Raw genomic sequence first — 19,608 nt, 5'->3', positions numbered from 1 at the left:
CAACGCATATCCAGGAGACGAACTCCGTGAACTGACTTCAACCAGTCCTACAACCAAACACAAGTAGCTGGACGATTCAGCTGTCAACGCAGGAAAGTAATGGCTTGCTTTTGTGCCCTCTCCTGATGGGAAAATCACAATGGAACAAACTCTGAAAGCAATTCTAGTTCCCACCACGAGGACCACCTGATGCAGGAGGGCCACCCCACCCTTGACATAGAAGAATACTGTACGCACTGGCTATTTATTCCAAGCTGTGGACTACAAAATCTTTCTTTCTTGTCCTTCATGGAGCTTCAGGCAGAAACAGCAGCACTAAACAATGACTTGTAAGTTCAGAATGGCTGCAATGCAGTCTGCTTCCACTTTTTGTACAGAAGCATCTGTTCCACTTTTGGCCATCAGCAAACACCGCAATCCCTTCGAGTGGGATTAGTATTCGATGTCTCCTGTGGTAAGAACAAGAGACATTAGATTACTAATGAAGTTTGATTCCGAGATTTCAATGAGTTGTTGCAAGTCCAGTAGCCAGCCTTCATCATAAAAAGTTCTTGAGGAATCGAGATTTGTCGAACAGTTTAGTGATTTAAAAGAGAGATGCATGCAATGTTTTGTTTTTATGATATGAATGTGAATTAAAGATGTAATGCTATTATGTTAACATCAAGTGAGGTAGATTGACATTAATGGTGTATATCCAAGTTTCCGAATGTTGTAAACATATAAAGAATATATATATTAATACATACGCTGAACTTAAATTTGGAGGAGCAAAATAGGAATCTAGCAATTCTGGATGCAATTTTGCTATTAACTTAATACAAATGGCAAGCAAAATTTGATGATAGAAAATGATGATGATGCAGCTGCTGGTGGGGCTCAAACCAATTTGGATCCTCCACGGATCGTGTTCTTCTGGATCCGTTATCAAATATCGATACGGATCCATAAGCGGATCGAATTCAGGATCCGACCCAGTAACGCTTGGTCGGGTCAGCCCTGTTCCGGCGTTTGCCACTATAACCCTATATCTCATATATATATATATATATATATATATATATATATATATATATATATATAATACATATTTTGAAACGCAAACAGTGTACGCTCCACGCTGAGAGACCAATGAGCGAGTACCTTACCGGCGGCGAGAAATCCAAAGCTCCCCCGTCGCAGCACTCTTATGGTTTAGGGTTTATGTGGTCTATCTACCTGTCTCGGCATTTTCTTTGCATTTCGAAGTCTTTTTTGTTTTGATTTCCATCCGATTGCCTCCCCAATTTTTCGGTTTATGAGTTTTGATACCAAACCTAATGGAGACGGAACTCTTGGAGACGTTCGAGGCCGCGAAGAAAGCCGCGGAGGCGGCGGAGGATGGCCGGGGGTCGTCGGAGGTGGATCGGTGCGTCGATGCGCTCCGGCGGTTGAAGAAGATGCCGGTCACCACGAAGGATCTGGTGGCTACCCAGGTTTTGCCTCCCCTACATTTTATGTTGAGAGAAGTATTCGATCGGATATCTGTAGTTGCGGTTGTTTTCTCGGAGAAAGATTTGTTCTTTGTATATTTCTTAACCTATTTTGACATTGTTGCTGTTGGAGATGTGTGGCTTTTCATTTGAAGCATTAACTAGGTTTAAGGGGAAGAGTATTTCCGTGACATGTGAAGCTGGTGCAAATCCAAATGGGGAGTTTTGAACTTTATGGAACGGTTTTTTTATGACGTTTTTCTCTTTTACCTTTGTTCTCACGATATCTTTACTTTCAGAAGTACTGATTCCTGAAATATTGATGATTGGAAGAGATTAATTAAAAACGCATTCTTTTTAATAATTCGAAGGTAGTGAGTCGCACTTGATCTAGGAAGCTTATGGAAAAAATATTTAGTCTTCATCCCTCATGATCAGATTGAGATTCTTGAACTTGTTATTTATAGTCACATAACCAGTCTCTGCTATGGTGGAGACTCATAGAGCTGCCTATATACATTCTAGGAATTGCATCAGATAGCATTTGTATAACGTATTTGCCCTATGTGAGACACGCTTATTCACAGTCTGGTGTAAATTATACTAAATTGTCTAGACTTTTTACTGCTTTTGGTTTGAAAGGAGATATTTTACCTTTTCTGACAGTCCTTGCTACTCCTATTTGCTGAAATTTTCCAAGTTCTGATTTTCTTCACATTATTTCCTAAAATAATGAGGAATTTGTTTGTTATATAAAAGCAAGGGAAGAAAGAGACACTGATAGCAGTGTTATTCACAGATTGGATGCGACTTTGTTGGATGTTAATGTGTGGAAATGTCAAGAGGAATGGGCTATTGTGTGACTGGTTAAATAACAACAATATATCCTAAGTTTTTGCGTTAGCTACTTATATTTGTGTGTATGTGTGCATATGTATATATATGTATATACATATATGCATACATACATATATACATATACATATACATATACATATACATAGACATATACATATACATATACATATATACATATATACATATATACATATACATATACATATACATATATACATATATATATATATATGGATTTCTATGTGTATGATGATTTGGTAAATTGTTCACTAAGTATCAACGGAAAAGAAGCTCCTATATTCCTACCATTGGAAGCCTCAAAAGCACCATCCTGAAAAGTGGGATGCCAAAAACTGTGGAGTTTAGGTTTCCAATCATGTAATTTCCTTCAATACAAACTTCTTAGTATCCATCATCATTTTATTGTTGGGGAATCTAAAACAGACCCTTGTCATTCATCCTCAATCTTTGCTGTTGGATGCTCATTCTTAGTTGTCTCCACATAAAAGGTGAGGTAGATTATTTTAATCGCCAAGCAGGCTTTATTGATTCTGGTGGAAAATTCACTTTATTCCTAATTTTTCATTGGCCAAGAATTGACATTGAAACTAGAAAGTTGACCTAGGTGGATATGCGGTCAACTTCATGTCGTTCTCTATACCAATAACTATACTGATTTGAAAAGGCTTGGATGATGATGGCAATTGAAATCGACAGCAGGGACGGATCTTTGGTGTTAATTTATATTTGGTGATAACATGAATTCTATTATTTTCTTGTGAATGGTGTTCATTGCTGTGAGCACTGGAAAGGAAGAAACTTCAGTTTGTTTGCTTTGTTTGCTCTATCATTTGGCTTTGAGCAGATGTTTCCATGGTTGATCATCTTGTGGAATTGTCATTTTTTTTTACTAATCATCATTGCCTACTCCTTGTAGTGCATGCTTCATCTTTCAACCTTTTAACTAACTTGATTTGGATAACGACTACATACGTTTAGGACTTTTTAACTACCTTGATTTTTTTTCCTGTCTGCATGCTTGTATTCTCAGTTTATTTTATCTTTCATTATTGTCATATTTCAGGTTGGCAAACGACTTCGCTTTCTAACAAAGCATTCCCAGGATAAGATTCGGACAGTGGCAACTGATCTGCTGCAGTTTTGGAAGAATGTGGTTATTCAGGAAACATCTAAAGATAATAAAAAACTTGACACCCCACAGGAAAGAATTCTTTTGAAGGCTGAAAGGAAGACTGAGCAAGCAGTGAAAATCAAGTCTCAGAAAATATCAAAAGCTGGATCCTTAGAGGGCAACGTTGTGTCAAAACCTAAAAGTGTTGAGGTTGAGAAGTTAAACTTTGACCAGGAAATACCGCATGGAAAAGTGTCCAGAACTGAATCTGTAAGAATAGAGAAGACGGCCAATTCCAGCAAATTTGAGAAAATAAATGGAGGAGAAAAACAGAATCTTGAAGGGGTTTCCAAGGACGAAAATCTGGAAATTTTTTCTAGAAAACCACCATCAACTGTCACTGCCTCATTGAAGCTGGCATCAATCGTGAAATGTAACAATCCTGTGCGAGATAGACTTCGGGAACTTCTTGCAGAAGCCTTTTCAAGAGTTTCAAAGGAAACAGCTGAGAGCGAAACAGAAGAAGTGAGAAACATCCAGGATGAAGTTGATGCATGTGACCCAATTCGTATAGCTGTTGCCTTGGAATCTGTTTTGTTCAAGAAATTAGGCACCTCAATTGGTGCTCAAAAACATAAATACAGATCCATAATGTTCAATTTGAAGGACAACAATAACAAAGACTTCCGGAGAAGAGTTCTCCTTGGGCATGTGAAGCCTGAAGAAATAGTTAATATGACGGCTGAAGATATGGCCAGTGATGAGAGGAAACGTGCAAATAAGCAGATAAAGGAGAAGGCCTTATTTGAATGTGAAAGAGGAGCAGCTCCTAAGGCAACAACTGACCAGTTCAAATGTGGACGATGTGGCCAAAGGAAGACCACATACTATCAGATGCAAACTCGTTCAGCTGATGAGCCAATGACAACCTTTGTAACATGTGTCAACTGCAATAACCACTGGAAGTTCTGTTGATTGCTGTCCTAAACTCCTTTCTTTATCGGTATGATTGGGTGACTTGAGCTCATGATGGTTATTTATGTTGTCTGATTATCTTGTTGTCCCAAACTCGTGGGATTTAAGAGCTGCTGAACAATTGATACTTTCTTTTTATGCTAGGCTGGTTGCATGTATTTTATATATTTGATGTAAGATGCTATGTTGTAATCTCAGGCACGTAGTATGATTTTTTTCAGTAGATAAATTCATGCTTGTGGTATCAGGGCCCTTTGCCGCTTGATGTGTGACATTATCAGTGCTAATACTAGAACTAGAAATTTTTTGACCTCTATGTTTTCTGCAAATAAATTATCGATGTGCAAGTAGCTCACACCAGCTGCAAATTTATGTTCATTCTCAAGGATTGTGATCTTTTATATGGTCCAGGCAAGACTTGAATTAGTTAAGCTACAAAATGTATCTGTTATCTGTTTCTTTTCGAAGTTGATGCAAGATGTGGTCTTTCGGGATTAACAATGTGTGAATATTTTTTTTTTTCCATTCTTTGGCATCATGTATAGTCAGATGTTGGTTCCCTCATCCACTTTGCCATTAGAAAATAGAAACTTGTTGCTGGGTTGTCAGATCTTGATCTACTCACTTTATTTATGTGTGTTATGGTCCATAGTTGTTGAAAGGATTGAGTGGCTGTGTTTCTTTTCTCTCTTGGCTCTCTTTTTACATACAAAGAGAAATATATTTCTCTCATTGTTCTTCCTATAATCTTTCAAATCCTAAACATGATGTGGCTTATTTATCCTCAATATAATTTTTTTGATGTGGTCACATATTTTATTTCTTGATGCAGTGACATATAGTTCTTCAAATTCTAAACTTCCATGGCAAAAATGAAGTAAGACAACAAATATTATACGTCTTAACTTGAAGAATTTAATAATCATACAGCAAAAAGCATGAGTTGAAACATATCCAACTTGAGTAATTCATGCATAGGAAATGAATGCAGTTATTTATGTACAGGCCACTCTGTAGAATTCTTCTGTGCTTTTACCCTAATGGAAGACATCGATGTGTCAAGAGTCGATGAAGCCTGAGATGTCACCCCAAATAGCCTCCAATTGCTCATCTGAGTTTTTCCTTCCGGTTTTCAGGATCCTCAGCTTCATGATCTTCAGCAATCCATGCAGCGGAGGTTTTCTGGTTCTCGATCGCCCTGCTGACTCGTCTCCCTCAATGGCTGTCTCCTCGATTCCATCTCCAACGTACGCTTCATCTTCCTCAGGACTACTGCGGTGTGGTGTGCTCGGTTCAGTTGCTTCAAGTTCTTCATCCATATCATCGCTGTGCCGGTATAAGAACTCAGTAGCCGAACCGTAGCCCATAAGCTGATGAAGCTGCAAAAATGGCGGAAGCTTATCGTTCCTTTCGACATCCGTGGAGTAGCTGATGCCAAGAGAGAGTCCATTCTCATCTGAGCAAGAAAGTGAGTCCCAGCGAGAGCTACCATTCGATGGTGAATTCGATATCTCCTGTCCGAGAGTAGCATCTGCACTTGTCTCCGCCTCGCTTGTTGGTTGCTCTTCCTCGATCGGCACGAAAGGGACCCCGCGATTTCGAGTTCTGAAGGAAAACATGAGCAGTTTTGAGCAAGCACCGCACTGCAGCTTGCACAATCTTCTCCTTGCGATGTAGAAATCCAAGGGGAGCAGCAGCAACTGCAAGCAATTGTAGCAGACGACAAAGGGAGCTCCACCTAAAACAGGACGACAATGTCGCTTCATCCGCCGCCTGCTCCCTGCTTCTTCATGCTCGATCCGAGCTTTGGTTGTGGGCTTCACAGATGTTCGGTGGCACTCTCCATGACGGCAATGCAAGCAAGCGACATGGGGTGATCTTGGAAGATGGTTTGTGAACCGGTGTGGTCGAGGAACATTCTTTGCTTTAGGAGGAAGCTTCTCTTCTGTGAGGTGAAATCGTCCCTGGCGTTCCTCAGATCTGTCGAACATCTCGCTGATTTCCTCTCTCAACTCATCAGCCTTCTTCAGTATCTCCATTCGAATGTGCTCGAGCGTGTCGAGCCCATCTGATGGACTGCCATTTTGATCATCGTACGAACTGCTGTGGAACTCTGCATCACTCGAGAGAGACGACTTCACAGGCTCATCGTTTTCTGCTTCCAACCAGCTCTGCACCGAATGGAAGTCTTGAGAGTCAAGACACCTATCTCGCATTACATGCCTTTCGTTTACTGCACACAACTCGTTTTGAAGCCGTTCATGTGCAGTCATCTTCTTCGTCCGTTCTTCTTTATGCGTATCAGTGTCCATCGAAGCTTGAGACTTCGAGACAACTCCATATGTTTATGAGGCGTGAAAACACTGCAACCATCATTGCCAGAAGAGACACTGCCATCATAGGGAGTAGAATCTGTGGTATTGACATCTCCACCGTGGTAATCCTCGGAAGTTTCTCTTCGATGCAATCTTCTTCATGCTCCAATTCACCTCCTTTCTGGCAACAATCACTTGGAATCACTGCATCCTGCACTTCATCTCGATCCGTAGAAAGAGGAGACAATACATTGTGAAGGGAAAAATTAGCATTCCATAAATCAAAGATGAACACTAATAGTAATGAATGATGAATTCATAACATCAAAAAGAATTATCTCTGATATACACTTCAACTTTTATAGAACTCGAGTAGAAGATCAAAATAGAAACTTATAGAAATAAGAAAAGTATAATCATTACATAATAACATCTCTTTCATATAAATCACTATCACCTTTTTCCTGTAAATAAGACATGGCTTCAAATTACATTTGCTTTTTACTATTTACTTTTCCATTTGCCTTTTTTTTTTCTCATGTTGAGTAATTAAGAAAACCAAACTGTAAGCATCGAAGATGTCATATGACTACTTATGAAATCTGCAAATACACTCTAAAACCTGTAAATAATTCAAGTGATAGCGAGGCATCGAAGTGGAAAAGAGAAAGGACAACAATCATCCAGATTTTTTATTCTTTCCTGTTCTCTTAACTTCGCCAATCAATCAAGAACACAGCAATCTTAGTTTTATGGCAAGATCATGGGTTCGAAAGATCCAAATAAGTCTTTAGGCTGGAACACATAAACTCCCACCAATTGAGCTAATAAGAAGGATGAGAAGCAAAGAGAGAATCATACAAACGCAGCAAGAATCGATGTATTCGGTACTCAACCAACAAAATCCAAGTGATCAATTCAGCCAAACAGAGACGTAGTGATGGAGGAAGATAAAGAAGAGACCTTTGAGATCAGCGGTTCTTTGAAACCCCTCTTCGTCGTCGTCGTCGTCGTCTACTTTAAGATGACCTCAGAAGAAGGGAAGAAAGAAACAGGAGAACGAAGAGGTGCGGAGAGGAGAAAGGCTTCTCGAGCGCACTGTAGTCGGTAGTATCTATGACCACGCAACCGCGACGGTCAATTCTAGTATGTTTGTAATTTCAAAATAGAATATTATTTATTTATAATATTATATAACAATGAATATATCGGCCTATTAGCTCAGTTGGTTAGAGCGTCGTGCTAATAACGCGAAGGTCGCAGGTTCGAGACCTGCATGGGCCATTCGATATTAATATGTTTTTAATAAATATACTTTAAAAGTATAATTATTTTATATATGAATAAGATTTTATATTTTTAGGTAATTATGTTTAGACTCTGAATTGATTGATGTTATATGATTTGTATAAAAATATGATTGTAACTATATTGATTAAAAATATTTTTACAAATATATTAAATATATATATATGTTATTTTACATATAAGGTTGATTAGTTTAGCCAGGATATGATAATTATCATATAAGATCAGAGAGGAAATACAACTCAAAATATACTTTAAAAAATAGGGAAAAAATGCATTTGACCTTTATAATCAAAAGAACATTATCATCAATATTTCTTTCTATATGATAAAAAATAAATTATTTCATAAAAATTATATAAGAAAGAATGGTTTTCAAACGATTCGCAAAAACATTAGCAAGGATATGATAATTCATATTATATAAAGAAATAGATCCAAAATCTTGCACTATGCAATTACAAGAGGTGTTCTACATTCCATGGAACTAAATCTGTATCATTGGGTGCAAAACAAAATACAATTATTAGCTTAGTAGCATTATTCTATAAAGTAATTATTAGCAAAGGAACAATATAGTTAGAAAAAGCATTCATTCTATGGTAGTAAAAAAAAAAAGGAACTACGTGTCAAAAAAAATAAAATTACCAAAAAAATTAGTATATTTTATTGAAAATAGTTTTAATAATTAAAATATTGTAAACTGCCTTATAAAGTACAATAAATATAATATGTATTTAATAAAAATATTTTAAATTATATTAATAGAAAATGGCCCATGCAGGTTTCGAACCTGCGACCTTCGCGTTATTAGCACGACGCTCTAACCAACTGAGCTAATAGGCCGATGGATCAATTGTTAAATAATATTCTAAATACATAATAGTATCGTTTGAAATTACAAACATGTCCATCACTAATATCACGACGTTTGTAGTTATATTGATGTGTATTTCTTGAGATAAAAAATCCATAATTCATGTATCAAATAAACTGATAAATTCTCGCATGTTTCTATTTCATGATTAGATGTAATTTTTGGCGGATAGCTAACGTAGAGCTGCTGCCATATTGCCTTCCAATGCAGGTAAGCCCCATTCATTCATTCCATGGCCTTCGTCTCCATCATCCGGCTGCTGGCCGGAGTTCACTATATATTACTCCTGCTTCGAGATCGAGGCTAATCAGTGAGTACACCATCCTGATCTCACCCATCTTACTCCCATCTCTATTTCTTTGCTTGTCTGAATTGACCACTTGCTGAATACAACGAATCATGCTGTGTCTGTACGATTCTCTCGCTGCTTCGCATCCTTATTAGCTCAATTAGTACGGTCAATTACAGCAAGTAATCTATTCCTACGAGGAACAGTATAGCTATCGATGACAGCAGCATAAGTTGTGACTTAAGTGACGACATGAAGCATGGTGGTTAACGGGAGACGTGTGAATGCCATGCCATGCACGTAACATGGAATGAGTCATGAGTCTCCTATAAAAGGTGACAGTATTAGGGCAACTTGACTAAGGAACGCAGCATTCATTATATTATAAGCCTTCCTCCAACGTATGATTGTGAGTGGTGACATCAAAAGAATCACTTTCTATTAAAGTAAAAAAATAAAATAAATGTTTTATTTTTCGCTTATCCTTTCTTTGAAGCCTTGAGAGAGGGGAATCGAGTGCAGTCTAGATCAAGCTGTGGAGCAAGCTTCTCTTCTATGAGGTGAAATCTTCCCTCGCGATCATCAGATTTATCGTACATTTCGTCGATTTCCTCTCTCGATTGATTAACCTTACTCGTCATCTCCGTTTGATCATCGGTTGAGCTCTCGAGAGACTCTGCATCACCGGAAAGAGGCATTGCAATCTCTTCATTTTTTGAATCCAACCAATTCTGCGTCGAGTAGTAGTCTTCAAAGTCAACAGAGCTATCTCGCATTAGTCGACGCCTTGCTTTGATAGAGGGGAATCGAGTGCAGTTTAGATCAAGCTGTGGAGTAGGCTTCTCTTCTCTGAGGGGAAATCTTCCCTCGCGTTCGTCAGATTTATCGTACATTTCGTCGATTTCCTCCCTCGATTCACTAACCTTACTCATTTCCATTTGATCGTCGGTTGAGCTCTTGAGAGACTCTGCATCACCGGAAGGAGACATTCCAAGCTCTTCATTTTTTGAATCCAACCAATTCTGCATCCAGCGGTAGTCTTCAAAGTCAACAGAGCTACCTCGCATTTGTTGACTTGTGTCTATCGCGGATAACTCATTTGAATTTGGAAGAAACCTGTCTACTGAATCCTGAGACTTCCCTTGTCGAAAAGTTCTTCGAGACAATTCCGTACGTTTATGAGGAGCAAGTTGGAAAGTTCTTCGAGATAGCTCCATACGCATATGAGGTGGAAGAACACTGCAACCATCATCGGTGGAAGAGACACTACCATCACAGGCATTAAAGTTTGTGGTGGTTGATCGTGAAATGTTGACACCACGATAACCTTTGTCAGTTCCATGCGCCTCAGAAGATTCTGCAGAGTCTCGTCCTCTCTCACTCGGGATGTGTATGCCACTTCTTTCATCGGTAGGCACAAGACTCCGTGACACTATGCCTTGCTCTTCGACGGAACGTTCTTCATTTCCTTTCTCACAGCAATTGTTTGGAGATGTTACATCCTGCACTTCATCTTTCGTTTCGCAAACAGACCTTCGATTCATGAAAGATGAAAATATCGTGTGTAGGAAACCATTAATGGATGTGTTCGATATCTCCATTTGGATGTGCTTGGATGTATCGAGGAACTCTGCATCACTCGAAAGAGACTCTACAGACTCATTATTTTTGGGCTCCGACGAGTGAATGTCTTCTGAATCAAGAGGCATATCTCCCATTACACGCCTTGTGTTTACCATAGATAACTCGATCGTATTCGAAACAAACTTGTCATCGACGTGAACCTGTTCTCCTGTACTCATCTTGCTTACCCCTTCTCCTTTACGTTCGATGGTGTCTATGGAATCCTGAAACTTTCTACGTCGAAAGGTCCTTCGAGACAGTTCCGTACGTTTACGAGGAGGAAGAACAGTGCACCTGTCATCCCTCGAAGGGGCATCGCTAAAATGGGGATTAGAATATGTGGAGGTTGATTGTGAAGTGCTCCCGCTCTCGAAAGATCTCGTAGAGTCTCGTCCTCCCTCTCTCGACTTGAAGATTTCATTACCTTGGTGACGACGAAATCTTGAGAACTTCTCCCTCTCTTCAGCTCGATGTTTACGATCAGAATCATTTTGCACTTTAGTCATTTGATTCATAGAAGATGATGATCGAGCGTCAAAGGAACCACTAACTCTTTGATTTGTATGATCCTAAGATAATATTTTTAACCTGGAGAGAGGAGGGATAAAAGAATCATAATTCACTTCTAAATATATGGTTTCTAATGAATGAGATCGGCAACAAATATTGCCTTGGATATTGGTGCCACATTTATGGCATCGGTGAATAGGAACATTGGGATGTTCTACATCAATCCATGTACAATGATATATATGAAATAGATTATGCTCTATTATTCTAATCAACATCTCCTCCGACAAATCTTTAAATCATGAGATACCAAACTTATAATATGTTGAAGGTAAAGGACAAGAAATAATATAAAAAGACAAGAAATAATATAAAAAGAAAGATATTGCTAACCGATTTACTTTAGCTCGACATAAAAACCGATGGAATGAATTCGTATAATTTGAAAAAAAAAAAAATTATAGTATATAGTTAATTTTTGTTTCACTTATTATAGACCTCAAGTACAAGAATACAAAGGCAACTTATGAAAATAAGAAACAATAAATTTTCATAAATCAAAACATATCAACCATTATAACTTTTCTCTCTCCGAATAAGATATATCTTCATATTGAGTTAAAAGGAAACTTAGGAAAATAATGAAATATAATATACCATAAATTGAGACATATCGATCATTAGAATTTTCTTTTTATATTTAAGATTTTTGAATATTAAATAAAAAAGATTACAAAGTATAACAATCATACGGTGCATAAACTAAGGCATTTCGATAATTACAATCTTCCTTCTCCAAATAAGATATATTTTCAATTTCGATTTGATGAAATGCATGATTGATAGATTTTTATCTATGATCAAAGTATTCTCGTAGAGAATCGTGATCTTCAACAATAATCAATATTTGTTTTTCTTTAGGATAAATTAAACAAGCAAACCCTATAAAGAAACTATTGAGCTAAGGAGGATGATGATAAACTTCTTGACTAACCAAATAAAAGGTTTAATAATTCAATGATGGTAAAATATTCACGAACTCAAATAAGATGCATTGTATTGATCTTGAGTCGCTTAACCTTAATTTCGTTTGCTCCATTTATATTTATTATCAAGGATCGTTATTTCAGGTATCAAACTTATTTCGATGAATACTGATATACCGTTACTAATGTTTTAGAGATGAAGAAACATAAAGAGAATAGAAAGAAACGGTTTGTGCCAAATTGTACACGATTTATCGTTGATATAATCTGAAGGATAACCAGAAAAAACAATATGATAGAATCTAATCTTTTTTCTTATCACCTTCAAAGGTTTTTACTCCATGAATCTGCAAGAGAACAGCATGAAACTTGATGAAGTAGTAAAAAGACATGCTGGTATTACATGTAATCGATAATATCAATCATTTATCAGTACACAATCTTTCAGAAAAATATGGGTTCTATTTTGTAGGCAGGAAAGAAACTAATTGCAAATGCAATGACCTTAGTAAATGTTCATATTGGTGAACAAAATATTTGTAATTTTAGAAAATATATTATCTATTTATATTATTTCAATTAATCAAATTAATGTATGGGCCTATTAGCTCAGTTGGTTAGAGCGTCGTGCTAATAACGCGAAGGTCGCAGGTTCGAAACCTGCATGGGCCATTTTACATTAAATTTATATTTCTTAAATTATTTTTAAGTAATTAAAAAAATATATATTAGACGTGTATTTAGAATAAATATAATTAATTTACATATGAATAAGATAGATAGTTTTTTTTTTTTTGGTAATTCTGTTCATACTTAGGAATGCACGATTTGTATGCAAATATAGTTATATTTGTAATTTTAGAAAATATTTGTAATTTTAGAAAATATTTGTAATTTTAGAAAATATTTGTAATTTTAGAAAATATTTGTAATTTTAGAAAATATTTGTAATTTTAGAAAATATATTCTCTATATAAATTATATTTAATTAATTAAATTAATGTATTGGCCTATTAGCTCAGTTGGTTAGAGCGTCGTGCTAATAACGCGAAGGTCGCAGGTTCGAAACCTACATGGGCCAATTAAAGAAAAGTTATATTTTTGTAAGTTTTTAAAATTATTTTTTTGAATAATTTAAAAATATATTAGACACATATTTAGAATAAATATAATTATTTAATATATGAACAAGTTAGTATTTTTTATTTTTGGTAATTATGTTCATAGTTAGGATTATTTGACGTTGCACCATTTGTATACAAATATAGTTATAGCTATAAGGTCGATTAATTTACTTATGAATAAGGCAATGATTCTATTTTTTTGGTAGTTTTATATATTTTTTAGTCGTAATTCTTTTTTTTTGACTACCATATCACGATTTGCATAGAAATATATTTTGTAGCTATATTGTTGTTTCTTAGCTAATAATTACTTTATAGATTAATGCTGCATGACTAATAATAGTTTTTTTTTTTTCAAATCTATTGTTTTGCTATATATGTATATATATATATATATATATATATATATATATATATATATATATCAAAACAATTTTTTCGCTTTGTCTTAAACCTATATATAAATATTCACAAAAGTCTTTTAATATTTATGTTCACTATACGATGAAAATAAAAAATAAAAATATGATATTATTTTGTTACAATGTTTTTAATTACTGAATTGACAAAATAGTATAACGGATCGGATCTAACACGACGACTCGAGTCGATTCAATTCACTGAAAATTCAATTCAATTCATCGACATAATAGACATATTTTAATTCTGTTTATAAAGAGAAAGGCTTAATTGAAAAAATATTCCTTTTTTTCTTTTCTTTTCTTAAAAGAAAAGTAATAAAAAAATAGAAAACTAATCGCTAGTGGATATCTTAGCACATATCCTTCCCTCACCCCATAAAGCCATATCCATCGCAAAGATAGCGTGCTGTTCCCACCCGCCGTCGTCAATCAAAATTGCTTTGGCGTCTAAATCCGCGCTCGGCCACGGAACCCAAGCCGCCCCCATCCACATCACCATCCGAATGCTTCCATAGAAATCTTATGCGTGGAACCACGACGACCTCTCGCCGCGCGGACGGATCGGCAACGGACGGACTAGATTTAACTTCGACCCTGGTCCCACGGATAAAGGGTGGATCCGGATAGATTATTTCGTGCGCGCGTCCGCATAGTGGTACCCGTCGCCGCCTCGTTGAAGGGCAAGCCAGGATTTGCGCGTGTTCACACGCGCTCAACCATCAGTTCCATTCAGGGAGCGCCACGTGTCGTCCCGGAGCTCGGCTCGTTCACGGAAACGCCTGATTGGCTTTTCTTTATAGATGGGGGAATATAAAGTGACCGTCGGAGGCCGCCACTCGATCGCCCCGCAGCGGTTTCCCGTCTCCCGATCGTCGCTCGCCCTCGCAAGGTATGGGAATTGGCTCCCCCCCCTCCCCTCCCTCCTCCCGCTGCTGCTTGTTTCTTGTCGTGTAATCTGTTGCGCTTAGGGCTAGGGTTTCTGTGCCGGATCGAGATCCTTGGGTCTTTTCTTGGTGACCCCCTCAGATCCGCTCCCTTCACATAATCTCCTGAGGATTCGGTGAAGGAATCTTGTTTCTTTGTGCGGATCTTTTTTGTTGTGAAGCTTTTCTTCTTTTATTGGGGCTTCTTGTGGTTGAATTCGGGGTCCGTCGATGGGTTGGAGGAAGCTGGATGATGCGATGTGTTTTCTGATGTTTTGATCTTGGTTGGGAACGGTTATATAGAGAAAGAAAACATGGGATCTTGGTGTTGATGGAGGAAAAGAGGGGTTTGTCATGCCAGTTGGAAAGGATTTCCTAAGATATGTAGAAAATATTCCGTTTGTTCTTTCGATCTGCCTGTAGTGGACTTGGAACACCTAACGAGGAAGTTTAGGCTACGGATTCTCCTCCCTCTTTCTCAATTTCGGATGGAGGTATCAGAACCGTACGAGTGCCGCTTCCTTTCGTGAGTTTTTGGCTCTTTTTATTTCACAAGTCATTGAAATTTAGGTCTTCACGATAAAATCTAACGTTTCTGCTTACTTCTCTTGGTACCTGATCTATTGCCACTTGTTCGAATTTATTATTGTACCCATTTCAAGTTCATTTTCTGGTGCAAATCCAGAGTTGGAGTTTATTTAATGCCTCACAATTGCTATGGTGGTTCTTTTAATGAGCCAACATAAAGTAAATGTAGATATTGGCTGACATGTCAGACATTATGACAATTTGATATCATTGATTTTTTATCTGCTTATTATTTGAGTTATTGATTCATCTCTTTTATATCAATGGGGTCTTCCGTTTTATTTAAGACACCTTGGTGTTGGTTTCTTTCAACTCTGTCTAACTTTTTCATTAGGTTTGATGCTTTATTGCCTCCTGTAGACTCTCGTTGCCCAAATCTAATCAAATTATACCGAACTCGTGACTCGTAGTCCTTAATACAACACAAAACATGACTTTAAACATTTACCTAAAATAGTTAACAAAAGTAATGATGGAAGCCTCTTCCAATCATCTCAAAATTATGAGAAATTTCAGTCCAAATTTAGTTGAAAATTGACTTTCCCTCTAGTCTACGCTAATAACACTTACCTGGAAATTGATTACCTTGGTCCAGCATCTGCTTTTCTTGCTAAGAGGAACTTCATTTATGTAGTTCTAGCAAATGAATGGTTCACTGTAAGAAGCATGCTTTTCGGTCAAACTCAGATTGTTCTTTGTCTTGACAACTCATGGTTTTTTCAATCTGTTAATCAGCTCTGGACAACTTAATCTTAATGAATTCAAGAAGCACAGTAGCATCTACTGTTTCCTGCACATCGGGAAACAAGAGCAACTTTGGTCTTTTGGTGTGCTTACTCCCTGGGTTCCTGGGATTTCCTGTTGTACGTGTGGACTTCCAGCTATTCAAGGCCATTGTCAGGAATCCTTCATCATCGGTTGTCTTTGAGACTTGCGGAGGAGGCCAGATTTAGCAGGGACGGGAATTTCGGCGACTTGCACCAAATTCAAAACCTGATTAGCACTTTGAAATATGGTTTCCTCTGAGATGAATAGTGTGACCAAAATCACCGGTCGCAAGAACTTAAACATGGAGATACTTCTTCCAACAGGCCCCCCTGATGTTGCGGTATCTGAGAACGTGGAGTTTGATTTCTCTGATGTGTTTGGTCCTGGCCCTGTTCAGACCTCAGTTAACGTGAATGTTATGAATCCTGATAATCAGGCACCTGAATCGGTTCCAAATGAGACAGTTTATGACGATCCAGTGGTCATTTACAAGCGATCACATTCTTTGGTGGGGCCTTCAACTCCAGTTAGTCAGTCCTTGCAGCTCAGCAAACTCACAATACATGAGACTGACAATTCATTGGAACTTTTGGAGTGTGCGTCTGAAGTGACTGGTGATCTGGAGTCATCCACCTCTTTCATGGAGACGCATGATTCAATATCTGAGAAATGTGAGGTCATAGGGCTTTCAGACTTTGAGGTTTTGAAGCTAGTTGGGAAAGGTGCATTTGGAAAAGTCTTTCAGGTGAAAAAAAGAGGCACTTCTGAAATCTATGCAATGAAGGTTATGCGGAAGGATAAGATTATGGAAAAGAACCATGCTGAATACATGAAAGCTGAGCGAGATATTTTGACGAAAGTTGATCACCCTTTCATCGTCCAACTAAGATACTCATTCCAGGTGTGAAATTTTCCTTGATCGTTTCTGAATTTTGATTCATAGGTGCTGAGAGCTAGAATAGAATATTGACCATTGTTCTATTATTATAATTTTAATGTCCGGATACTGAATATTATGCACTATAAAATATTTGATGTGTATAGTGATTGTCCCCAAACCCTGTACTGGTAGGAACCTCAGGCACTGGTTTCACCCTTTTATACAGGATTTTATTCCATTGCTACTACATCTAGGGGGAAAATTAAGTGGAACTTCTTTTCATTTTTAAAATTTTGAAAGTAATACACTCATCAAAGTTATAAGTTGCATAACTTGTAAAATATGTTACCTTTTTTTGATATTGAAGCAGTCTGTTAATGACATGATACAGCACCTCAAGAATTGGGTTGCTCAGGCATAAGGGTCAATTTATTGTCCAACTAAGGCCGTCCTCATATGCAGCAAACCGCATGAAGTTAAGCAGTATATTTTGATGTGCAATCATGACAAAATCATGTTTCGTATCCCCATGAACAACCTCCAAATATAAGGCTACAAGATCAACCTACTCTTTTGGACCCATTCATAAGATTGTTCAAACAATGAGCAATAGAAACTTACGGTAAGATGACACATGAAATTGGACATTAGAAAGTCCAACCAGTGAAGCCAAATCTTAGGAAACTTATGGGAGCTTGTTGTTTGCCAACTCCCGGTACTGTAATTCATGCCATAGCCTTTGTAACTATGAAGCCAATCTTAGCGATTCGAATATTCTTGCATTATGTGCACAAGCATCATCTTTGTTTACTTATCTAGGTTATGTATTACAAGCATCTGTAACAATCATCATGGTAACCAACAAAGGCACAAGAACGATCCGTTATGTGTGTGTAGGACAGTAACTGATACTAGGGTTTTTTTTTACACTATCAGCTTCTGGTTACTCGAAAGACCTGTTGATCATAAACGCTTTCTGATGAAGATATTTACCAACTGAGAGTTTCTGTCATGGCCTTCTAAACTCATCCTCCTTTATATACTTTATCCTACTGTGCAGACAAAGTACCGCCTGTATCTTGTGCTCGATTTTATAAATGGAGGACATCTATTTTTTCAGCTCTATAACCATGGCTTGTTCAGGTAATTTATGTTTCTCAAACTAACGTTTGCAAGCAATACTTGGAAGCATATTAAAGTAGAACCTAACTTTTTGGTTACATTATCAGAGAGGATCTTGCTCGCACATATGCAGCTGAAATAGTATCTGCTGTTTCCCACCTTCATACGAATGGTATAATGCACAGGGACCTCAAGCCTGAGAACATTCTCCTCGATGCAGATGGTCATGTGAGCATATCTGTCTTCCTCTTTTTTTTTTTCCCCATTTTCCTGATCTGCACCTTCTTCCTGTTTTTTCTCAACATGAATTTTTTCTGTTCAGGCCATGTTAACTGACTTTGGTCTGGCAAAAGAGTTTGATGAAAATACTAGATCAAACTCCCTCTGTGGGACGCTCGAGTACATGGCTCCTGAAATCGTTCTCGGAAAAGGCCATGACAAAGCTGCTGATTGGTGGAGTGTTGGAATCCTGTTGTTCGAGATGCTCACTGGGAAGGTCCGACTCTCTGCTGTTCGAATCTAGTCTTCATTCTTCCTATGTTGTCCTTCTATAATGTCTCACGTCAGAATACATTTGTTACATTCGCAGCCACCTTTTTTCAGTAGTAACAGAGAGAAAATGCAGCAGAAGATAATGAGGGAGAAGATAAAGCTGCCTGCTTACTTGTCCAGCGAAGCCCATTCCTTACTGAAAGGCGTAAGAAGTCGTCTATGCTCTTGCACTTTGCCTCAAACATCCTCCATGATCACTGTTAAACTTCTAATCTTTGAAGGACCATCAAAGATTTCTTAGGTTGTTCCTTGTTCCTTCCCCCCAGTTGTTGCAGAAAGAAGCAAGCAAGCGGCTCGGGAGTGGCCCTGGTGGGAGCAACGAGATAAAGAACCATAAGTGGTTCAAATCGATCAACTGGCGAAAACTGGAGGCCCGTGAAATCCTGCCTAGCTTCCGGCCTAATGTTGCCGGAAAGACCTGCATCGCCAACTTCGACGAGCGATGGACGAGCATGTCGGTGTTGGATTCGCCGGTCGCAAGCCCGGTCACCGGAGAGAACGACTTTGCAGGGTTCACGTACGTGAGGCCTGCTCCTTTCCTTCAGAAGCCCAGCCCTCTAAGCTGACAGAAGGGCGGGTGGGCGGGCGTGTTCATGGCAAGATTGTTTCGGAACAGATTCCGACTTAGCTGTTAACTGCACAGCATGCACAACATTCCCGTTTGGGGATCTCTATCTGTTGGGAGTGCACGTAATTGTACCATTCAGGATCTGAGTGCACTCAGTTTGGCTAGCTTTCATTTATTCATGCATTTTGTTTCAGTGTTTGTTTGTGTGGGCAAAGAAGGTGTGGGTCACAGTAACATGACTAATATCAAAGCTTGTTCTGCGTCCGTCCGTTGCTTCTCCCTCCTTGACATGTTATTGGTAAGTCTTTCATATACA

The 19,608-nt window shown here is 38.0% G+C and overlaps 3 protein-coding genes and 4 non-coding genes across 7 annotated transcripts; 5 read left to right on the top strand and 2 right to left on the bottom strand.

Moving 5' to 3' along the window:
• The first annotated feature begins 1,122 nt into the window (after positions 1-1,122).
• On the top strand, positions 1,123-4,684 carry LOC135611910 (transcription elongation factor TFIIS-like). The gene is made up of 2 exons (XM_065107556.1): positions 1,123-1,475; positions 3,415-4,684. Exons 1-2 carry the CDS (start codon positions 1,320-1,322, stop codon positions 4,435-4,437), a joined length of 1,179 nt encoding a protein of 392 aa, XP_064963628.1. The 5' UTR covers positions 1,123-1,319; the 3' UTR covers positions 4,438-4,684.
• A 631-nt stretch (positions 4,685-5,315) lies between these two features.
• Positions 5,316-7,853, bottom strand: LOC103986205 (uncharacterized). Its single transcript, XM_009404137.3, has 2 exons — positions 7,716-7,853; positions 5,316-6,963 (listed from the first exon to the last, which is right to left on the bottom strand). The coding sequence occupies exon 2, from the start codon at positions 6,747-6,749 to the stop codon at positions 5,496-5,498; it is 1,254 nt and encodes a 417-aa protein (XP_009402412.2). The 5' UTR covers positions 6,750-6,963; positions 7,716-7,853; the 3' UTR covers positions 5,316-5,495.
• Positions 7,854-7,962: 109 nt separating this feature from the next.
• TRNAI-AAU (transfer RNA isoleucine (anticodon AAU)) lies at positions 7,963-8,036 on the top strand. Its single transcript has one exon. It is a non-coding gene; the product is annotated as a tRNA-Ile (tRNA).
• A 796-nt stretch (positions 8,037-8,832) lies between these two features.
• TRNAI-AAU (transfer RNA isoleucine (anticodon AAU)) lies at positions 8,833-8,906 on the bottom strand. Its single transcript has one exon. It is a non-coding gene; the product is annotated as a tRNA-Ile (tRNA).
• Positions 8,907-12,943: 4,037 nt separating this feature from the next.
• TRNAI-AAU (transfer RNA isoleucine (anticodon AAU)) lies at positions 12,944-13,017 on the top strand. Its single transcript has one exon. It is a non-coding gene; the product is annotated as a tRNA-Ile (tRNA).
• Positions 13,018-13,352: 335 nt separating this feature from the next.
• On the top strand, positions 13,353-13,426 carry TRNAI-AAU (transfer RNA isoleucine (anticodon AAU)). Its single transcript has one exon. It is a non-coding gene; the product is annotated as a tRNA-Ile (tRNA).
• A 1,196-nt stretch (positions 13,427-14,622) lies between these two features.
• Positions 14,623-19,556, top strand: LOC135613117 (serine/threonine-protein kinase AtPK2/AtPK19-like). The gene is made up of 7 exons (XM_065110124.1): positions 14,623-14,780; positions 16,138-17,071; positions 18,111-18,193; positions 18,280-18,400; positions 18,495-18,668; positions 18,762-18,869; positions 18,991-19,556. Exons 2-7 carry the CDS (start codon positions 16,415-16,417, stop codon positions 19,288-19,290), a joined length of 1,443 nt encoding a protein of 480 aa, XP_064966196.1. The 5' UTR covers positions 14,623-14,780; positions 16,138-16,414; the 3' UTR covers positions 19,291-19,556.
• Positions 19,557-19,608: the final 52 nt, after the last annotated feature.

This window comes from Musa acuminata, chromosome BXJ2-5 (assembly GCF_036884655.1).
Source record: "Musa acuminata AAA Group cultivar baxijiao chromosome BXJ2-5, Cavendish_Baxijiao_AAA, whole genome shotgun sequence".
Classification (NCBI taxonomy): Eukaryota; Viridiplantae; Streptophyta; class Magnoliopsida; order Zingiberales; family Musaceae; genus Musa; species Musa acuminata.
This window is presented reverse-complemented; position numbering and strand designations above follow the sequence as displayed.